We start from the raw sequence: 8,567 nt of genomic DNA, 5'->3' as shown, positions 1-8,567 counted from the left end.
TGGCATGCTTTTGAACATGAATGAGTTCTGTGGAAAGTAGCTGGTGATGTTGCCTAATGTAACTGCTCATCTATATCCTGCTTGTTCCTCAAGGTAGCCTATGGTTTCTGGTGAACAAAATGTGACTATGTATCACCACTCAAAACATTTATTTCTCTTTAATCTGACCACCTTTCATTAGTTGCTTTCCCCAAGCAGACATTTACCATTAAACCTTTAGTTAGTTATATCAAATTTCCCATATAAAAGCTGTGAATGAACAAACATGCTCGGCAAATGGCGGCGTTCAGATCAGATGGCCTCATTCAGTTGGAGTTTTAATGTTTGCGTTATTATAACAATTAAGTGAACTATTCACGACAGTTTGTTTTAGTGAGGTTTGACTTAGCAGTGTATATACTAGGCAGAGGTACATCTGGTTTGTTGTGGTGGATGCGGGTGAAGGGCCTATTGTTTACGCCTATCTCATAATTAAATCGTCGCTGCTTGCCTCTACTTGCGTATTCCTCAATAACTCCTCACTAAAATAACACGGCTTCAATATCATTATAAACATGAATACTTCGGAAATAAAATATATCTGAAAAGGGTCGTTTGTTACCTAACTACATCTTGTATCACCACACAAAGCTACAGTATAATCTTGGGCCATGCGGTCTTTCACAGAGATTATGAAATAAAACAGGAAGTCAGCTGGATCGTTATTAGCGTCACCAACTACTCTAAGCCTCATTGGTGGACCGTTGAGGAAAGACTCCAAGACTCGACATCTGATTGGCTGTTTTGCCGGATATATATACAGGCCGGACAGCAGTCAGTCTTTCCTTTCCCCTCTCATTCCGGCAAGGACAAGTCACCGTTGTCCATTCCAACACACAAGTAATCTACGGTTCAACAATTCGGTAAGTTACTCTGAGATTTGCGAACAATATGTTTGAGTTATATTCAACGAAATGTTCCTGGGTTGCTTCAATTTAGTTAACTGACGATAGCGATAGCATTTGGCTAATGCTTATTCACCCTCGGCAATGTTAACGTTATTTAATGCCATACGACATGTATTGCGGTTGTTTGATTACTATTGCCAAGTATAACGCATTTGGACGTATACACATGTAGATAAGTCTACTTCTAAGGGATGTAGAGGCTGAATTCACGGGCATTGGCATAGCTAACATTAGCTTCTTAGCCGAGCAGAAATGGTGGGGGCAGGGATTCTGAGACGTTCCAGAATGTTCTCGGAACAAACGGTGTCAAGCTAGCAAACTTGATCGTACTTCCGGTTTCTTTCCCCTTCCCACAAATCAAGTCCTTGTATCACGATGCATCTTTTTTTAATTGTTTGTAGGCCCTCTTTTAATCAGCCCACCCTTTTCTAAAATATTTGTTCGCCTTAGGGTAACTTCGTTTTATTCGCTTGAATATTTTAAAGTGTCCATTTCCGGTCTCAACTCTGTCCTAACGGTTGACTCATTGTCACATGGCTGGGACTTGCGAAATGCTTGTAAATGAATGGCGAAACGTTAATGAATATTATATATAATTTTGTTCAAGATAATGCAGAAGGATAACATTGTCCATTTGTGACTACATTTTTTAATTCAGCCAACATTGAGTTTGACTAGTGTTAATTGTGAACCTTCTATAGTCGCCCACACGTCTCCGTCTGTTTTAAAACTATTCCCCAAGGGACAATTTTTCATTAAGTTTGTCGTAGTGAAGTTATGACTGATTGCCTTTCTCTGCCAATTATCATTTAAGTTATATCTGATATTTGTGTCCCATGTCATTGGTGGAAATTCTTCTCTTTAATCTAAGGTTAACTCATATTTTTCCTTTTTTCCTGTAGGAAATATGTCTAAGGGACCAGCAGTTGGTATCGACCTTGGGACCACCTACTCCTGTGTTGGTGTGTTCCAGCATGGCAAAGTTGAAATCATTGCCAACGACCAGGGTAACAGGACCACACCCAGCTATGTGGCCTTCACAGATTCTGAGAGGCTGATTGGAGATGCAGCCAAGAATCAAGTGGCCATGAACCCCACCAACACAGTTTTTGGTAAAAAAACTAATTTGTTTTGAATGGTGTGGTTGTCATGTTTTTAAAGAAATAAATCCTCTTCATCGAATAGTCAGAGATTTTGCACATATATCCTACCCTGATCATAAAATGACTTCTATTGAAATGAAACAAGAATAACTAAAGACATACTATTGTGTATAGTCTTTAAATAAAGCACTTCCTCACTGTGATGACGATTCTTCCTGCCATTCGTAGTTTCCACCAGAGGTTGAAAGACCAAAGATGGCACAAACCTTCCTTGGATGTCTGAGTGATCTTAATGGAAGCTTGCATTAGAGCCGATGTAATTTCTTTATTTTGTGAAACTAATGACAAGCTCTTTTGCAGATGCTAAACGACTGATCGGTCGCAGGTTTGACGATGCAGTTGTGCAGTCCGACATGAAGCACTGGCCCTTTAATGTCATCAATGACAACACTCGCCCCAAGCTTCAAGTTGAGTACAAAGGCGAGTCAAAGTCCTTCTACCCAGAGGAGGTCTCGTCTATGGTGCTTACTAAGATGAAGGAGATTGCTGAAGCCTACCTCGGAAAGGTATGTAATTTGTCATAGCCTAGGAAATGACCTGCAAGCTGTGATGTACAATAGGCTAACATTTCTCTTGTTTAGACTGTCAACAATGCCGTGATCACAGTACCTGCCTACTTCAACGACTCCCAGCGCCAGGCCACTAAGGATGCAGGCACAATCTCCGGCCTTAACGTTCTGCGTATCATCAACGAACCAACTGCCGCTGCCATCGCCTATGGGTTGGACAAGAAGGTAAAAAACGTAACTATAACTATTTTTGATTATCAGCGTTATACTTGATTGATGCCTAATGTGTACAAGTTAATTCAGGAAGCCTCTTACACAATAAATGTTAATACTAATTTCAGGTTGGGGCTGAAAGGAACGTCCTCATCTTTGATCTTGGTGGTGGCACCTTTGATGTATCCATCTTGACCATTGAGGATGGAATCTTTGAGGTCAAATCTACTGCTGGAGATACACATCTTGGTGGGGAAGATTTCGACAATCGCATGGTCAACCACTTCATTGCGGAGTTCAAGAGAAAGTACAAGAAAGACATCAGCGACAACAAAAGAGCTGTCCGCCGTCTGCGCACAGCTTGTGAGCGGGCAAAGCGCACCCTGTCTTCCAGCACCCAGGCCAGCATAGAAATCGACTCCCTGTACGAGGGAGTTGATTTCTACACCTCAATCACCAGGGCTCGTTTCGAGGAGCTGAATGCTGACCTCTTCCGTGGCACCTTGGACCCCGTGGAGAAGTCACTCCGTGATGCCAAGATGGACAAAGGGCAGATCCATGACATTGTGTTGGTTGGTGGCTCAACCCGTATCCCCAAGATTCAGAAGCTGCTCCAAGATTTCTTCAATGGAAAGGAGCTCAACAAGAGCATCAATCCAGATGAAGCTGTGGCTTACGGGGCTGGTAAGTGTCACACCATTGTATTCCCATCTAAGCTGCATTGTGAGAGCAGCACAACTGTAGCAGTTGGATGTCATGGGCATTAATGACATAAACATGATTTTTCTAACAGTCTCTTATTTTTGTTTCCTCAAAGCTGTCCAGGCTGCCATCCTGTCTGGTGACAAGTCTGAGAATGTCCAGGACTTGTTGCTTCTGGATGTAACCCCTCTCTCCCTGGGTATTGAGACCGCTGGAGGTGTCATGACTGTCCTGATCAAAAGAAACACAACCATTCCAACCAAGCAGACTCAGACCTTCACAACCTACTCTGACAACCAGCCCGGTGTGCTCATCCAAGTAAGCAACACCAGTCATTCACATAAAACATTTCGCAGTGATGACGATTATTCCTGCCATTCGTAGTTTCCACCTGAGGTTGCAAGACCAAAGATGGCACAAACCTTCCTTGGATGTCTGAGCGAAATAAAGTTGACTAGACCTGAGTACTACTTAAAAAGCCTGTACTTAACCCTTCATGCTTCAAACAGGTTTATGAAGGTGAGCGTGCTATGACCAGGGACAACAATCTGCTGGGCAAGTTTGAGCTGACGGGCATCCCTCCTGCTCCCCGTGGTGTTCCCCAGATTGAGGTGACATTTGATATTGATGCCAATGGCATCATGAATGTTTCTGCAGTCGACAAGAGCACTGGCAAGGAGAACAAGATCACCATCACCAATGACAAGGGTGAGTTTCAGATTTTTATATTTTTACTCTTAACATTATCTCAAATGTTCCCCGTCAAACATTTTTGACAATTTGCAATTTACTCCCAGGGCGACTCAGCAAAGAGGACATTGAACGCATGGTCCAGGAAGCTGAGAAGTACAAGGCAGAGGATGACTCCCAGCGTGACAAGGTCTCTTCCAAGAATGGCCTTGAGTCGTATGCTTTCAACATGAAGTCAACCGTGGAGGATGAAAAACTTGCTGGCAAGATCAGTGAGGACGACAAGCAGAAGATTCTGGACAAGTGCAATGAGGTCATCAGCTGGCTAGACAAGAATCAGGTATTTATTCTATCTTTTGGAGTCTTTTAGCCACAATATTAATTGGTATTAAAACTAACATTTATTTTTGTTGCAGACTGCCGAGAAGGAGGAGTATGAACATCAACAGAAGGAGCTGGAGAAGGTGTGCAACCCCATCATCACCAAGCTGTACCAGAGTGCAGGTGGAATGCCCGGTGGAATGCCAGAGGGCATGCCTGGTGGCTTCCCTGGAGCTGGTGGCGCTGCACCCGGCAGCGGTGGGTCCTCCGGCCCCACCATCGAGGAGGTCGACTAAACACTCCTCGCTTCCGCTCCAACTTCTCTCCTGAGATGTTTTCTAAGAAAGTAACCCTCTTATAGCAAAAGTTACAACAAGCTAAAGAGTGCAATTGAACAAAAAACTGGGTTCAGGGATCACACTTATTAGATGGTTTGCGACACAACTGGGAACAACTTGTAGTTTGAACAAGCAGGCAGATCACATGTCTGGTCACGTGTTTTGTATACAAGGATGTCACTGCCTTGATAATAAAAACAAATCTTAACCCTTTGCCTGATCTCTTCTTGGCTTTATGTTAATGTCGTTTAATTTAGCCAATGGCTGCACTATTATTGTGTAGTGAAAAGTTTAACTTGAGTCTTCTCACTACTTTTGATTTAAGCAAAAGACAACAGTTTTATTTCCAGCGATAGGGGAGTTAAGGGGGATCATTGTATATGTTGGTAACTTGGACTGAGCTGTTTGTAAAGGGTAACTGAAGTCACACCATGTGACTGGAGAGCAATGTCCACTTGGTTATAGTGCCATCTACTGGTGTATGCTGTCTATTCCATCACAGCTGCATTTCAGGGACATGCTGTTACAGTCCTAGTGATCAACAGAGTGTTGACATGAAGCTTCAAAGCATGGGCAGAAAGTGTAAGACTAAGCTCTCCCACTGCGTCACAGCCATCTTGTGTTTTCATGGAGCCGTGTGCATTCAGCCAGTGTGAATGCACAAATATAAATCTTGTGCGTCACTGACTTAATGGTGTTCAAAAATGCGTGTTGCAGTAATGGTAGCTGTATACATGCGCTCACTACTTTTTTTTTTTTTTTCCCTCACCAGGGTTTTTTATGCTATTGTCCACAGCTCTAAAGAGTAACCTACACTGAGTTCTATATTAACACTAAAGGCACATTCTCATTACACAGGACTAAACAATACCTCATATTCATCTGCTGTGCCTATGAAAGTTCCATCAAGTTAGAAATTGACATATTTATCAGAATTAATGGCGGAATTTGTTTCAGAGACAGTTAAATGTATAGGTTTTTTGTATTGGGGCAGTTTTAAGCAACAGATTAATACAAATTAATTCTCCACAAGGATTAAAAGTTAAAGGATACATCAACGTTTTACAACTGTCAAGTGGTCCTGAACTTCTATTCGGTGGCTATTTCCTGGTTCAGATTTGTTGTTTAGTTCTAGGAATTTTAACAACAAATATCCTCCCGAATAATCCTGGGAGTTTTAGCCAGAGGGCAAATCCACTATGCTGATGACCTGATCAGAAGACAAATTGGTCAGACTGAGTTTTCATAAATGATCGTACTGCAGTAGATAAGTGTGATTGACTTTACATTATTTTAGTGAACACCCATCTCCAAAATGTAAATTAAAATCCTTACTTTTAATATTCTCCTTCCTTACATACAGGGTTCGTACCGTCATTGAAAACCTGGAAAAGTCATGGAAATTCAAAATGCAAATTCCAGGCCCTGGAAAAGTTATGGAAAACAATATTTTTCCCAACATTTTGGAAATGTAACTAAAGTTGCGTCAAATATAATTTAAATGTAATCTAATCGCCGAAATAATCTGCGGTCGCGAGCTGTTATGTGCCATCATGACGCGCATGGTGTTATGTTTTTAATATATGAAGCGCGAGCTGTGTGCTCGAGTCTTCCTGCCTGTCGGCTGAACTCTGCTGTTCCGCGATGAGGGTCAGCTACATTATCTACGGTGCGTTCGTTAACTGCGGTCCGGAGTCACTGTGGCACAGACTGGACCGCTGGCGAACAGCTGTTAGAACGGGCCGCTCAGGTGTTCAGAGCAGAGCTCCCTGTCGGAGCGGCAGAGCGTGATGTGAACTGAAACGTTTTTCTGTCGCAATATTATCGTATAATAATAGGAATCGTTGAGCTAAGTAGCATACATTGTCACAATCTGCTAACGTTAGTTTAGCCTTCGTTTTCTAATAGTTTTTTTCATAGGCTATAAACAGAGGTTGTATAAGTATTGATCTTGTACTGGAGTAAAAGTAGAAGTACACAGATCTTGTACTTTAGTAAAAGTAGAAGTACTCAGATCTTGTACTGGAGTAAAAGTAGAAGTACACAGATATTGTACTTGAGTAGAAGTATTCAGCTATTGTACTTGAGTAAAAGTAGAAGTAGGCTACTCAGATCTTGTACTTGAGTAAAAGTAGAAGTACTCAGATCTTGTACTTGAGTAATAGTAGAAGTACTCAGGTCTTGTACTAGAAGTACCAGAGTGTAGGAATACTCAGTAAACGTTACAGTAAAAGTCCTGCATTCAAAATGTTCCTCAAGTGAAAGTAGAAAAGTATTCTCATCAAAATATAGTGAAAGTAGCGACAGTAAAAGTAGTCGTTGTGCAGATTGGTCCATTTCAGAATAATATATCTGATATGTTTTATAATGATTGATCATGAAAGTGTTCTCAGAGCTGGTGAAGGTGCAGCTAGTCTGAAGTACTTTGTAGACTGCAGGGTAGCTGGTGGATTTACTCCAGGTGGAACTAAAGTCTGATTCAACACTTGGTTATATTTCACATCATTCATCCACATCTGTGAAGTAACTAAAGGTGTTAAATACATGTAGTGGAGTAAAAGTACACCATGTAGCTACCTCTGAACTGTAGTGGAGTAAAATAACAAAGTAACAAAACATTGAAATACTTAAATAAAGTACAAGTATCATCTTAAAATTGTATCCAAGTAGTACTTGAGTTTATGAACTTAGTTACTTAACACCAGTGGCTATACAGATAGAAAGACTCAGCCTTGCACAGAGGCATGAAAATACATTTTCAAAATGCTCAACAGTGCTGCCAAAATGATAAACTGACTGCTACACAATTAAAATAAATGCTTTTATATATTTCTATTAGATGTGACTCTTTAGTGTTTCTGTTATTATTACCTGCTGCTTTCGTTGTTCTGACTGCTAACATCCTGTTATTCCTCATTTTAAAGCCGATATTCCGGGGGGTCGGGGGGCTCGGGTCCTTGTCACCTTTTTCATACCTGATGAGTTTGCATCTACAGTTGCTTCAGCGTGTAGAAGCTAGTAAGCCTACTATTTTATTTGTTTTAGATAGGCACTACATGTTTCATATGCAGACCTTATTTTCCTGTTCCATGTTAAAGTAAACCCTTTTCAGTGGTACCTACCGCTGGTCATGGACAATTAGGTAAAGATCATGGAAAAGTCATTGAAAAGTCATTGGTGAAAAAGTGTATGAACCCTACATACTAAGTAGTTTGAAAGTGAATGTCCTTAGAAGGTGTCAAGGTTATTAATCTTGGATGTGTCCTAACTCCAGGATTATTGGGAGTGACCTGGGGGTAATTGTATTTTAAATATGGTCCATAATGATCAAACCAATGATCCATAACCAGCAAACAGAGGTTCTTGACTGACTCTAGGTACTCAAATGAAAAAATCTGCAAAACGGTTATGTTTAGAATATCTCTCTTGCTGTTTGGAAGGAACTCCCCATACACCTATGAGATGAATACATTTGTTTCAATAACATTTTCACAGGTTTACAGAAATGTGCCCTTTGGCCTCGTTACATTCTGTGTATATTATATTATAGAACAGTTTTTACAATGATATTTGACGAACTTTTTTGTACAGGTTACACTGAATCAGTCAAATGGTGAAAGAAGAGCAGTACCACAAAAGCTTCATTGTTGCAAATGCTCTCATGCATTTTCCAACATTAGTGAC

The 8,567-nt window shown here is 41.0% G+C and overlaps 1 protein-coding gene and 2 non-coding genes across 4 annotated transcripts; all 3 read left to right on the top strand.

Annotated features, from left to right (window-relative positions):
- Nucleotides 1-793: 793 nt before the first annotated feature.
- On the top strand, nt 794-5,096 carry hspa8 (heat shock protein 8). Of its 2 annotated transcripts, none has more exons than XM_034099925.2 (9): nt 794-902; nt 1,850-2,059; nt 2,411-2,616; nt 2,692-2,844; nt 2,961-3,516; nt 3,650-3,852; nt 4,044-4,242; nt 4,332-4,564; nt 4,641-5,096. In XM_034099925.2, the coding sequence occupies exons 2-9, from the start codon at nt 1,855-1,857 to the stop codon at nt 4,839-4,841; spliced, it is 1,956 nt and encodes a 651-aa protein (XP_033955816.1). In that variant the 5' UTR covers nt 794-902; nt 1,850-1,854; the 3' UTR covers nt 4,842-5,096. The 2 variants fall into 2 exon arrangements, with proteins under 2 accessions (XP_033955816.1, XP_033955815.1); XM_034099924.2 differs by having other exon boundaries at nt 2,692-2,853.
- Nucleotides 2,245-2,337, top strand: LOC117459132 (small nucleolar RNA SNORD14). The gene has a single exon (XR_004553503.1). It is a non-coding gene; the product is annotated as a small nucleolar RNA SNORD14 (small nucleolar RNA).
- Nucleotides 3,885-3,977, top strand: LOC117459131 (small nucleolar RNA SNORD14). The gene has a single exon (XR_004553502.1). It is a non-coding gene; the product is annotated as a small nucleolar RNA SNORD14 (small nucleolar RNA).
- Nucleotides 5,097-8,567: the final 3,471 nt, after the last annotated feature.

The sequence above is a fragment of the Pseudochaenichthys georgianus genome, chromosome 14, assembly GCF_902827115.2.
Source record: "Pseudochaenichthys georgianus chromosome 14, fPseGeo1.2, whole genome shotgun sequence".
Classification (NCBI taxonomy): Eukaryota; Metazoa; Chordata; class Actinopteri; order Perciformes; family Channichthyidae; genus Pseudochaenichthys; species Pseudochaenichthys georgianus.
Note: the sequence above shows the minus strand (reverse complement) of the source record. Positions and strands in the feature narration are given on the sequence as shown.

Bases quoted from the DNA above. Each gene is read 5' to 3' on its own strand.
- hspa8 (XM_034099924.2), top strand. From the start codon at position 1,855: ATGTCTAAGGGACCAGCAGTTGGTATCGACCTTGGGACCACCTACTCC. The intron at 2,617-2,691 runs GTATGTAATTTG...TCTCTTGTTTAG, and splicing joins CTGAAGCCTACCTCGGAAAG to ACTGTCAACAATGCCGTGAT. The intron at 3,517-3,649 runs GTAAGTGTCACA...GTTTCCTCAAAG, and splicing joins AGCTGTGGCTTACGGGGCTG to CTGTCCAGGCTGCCATCCTG.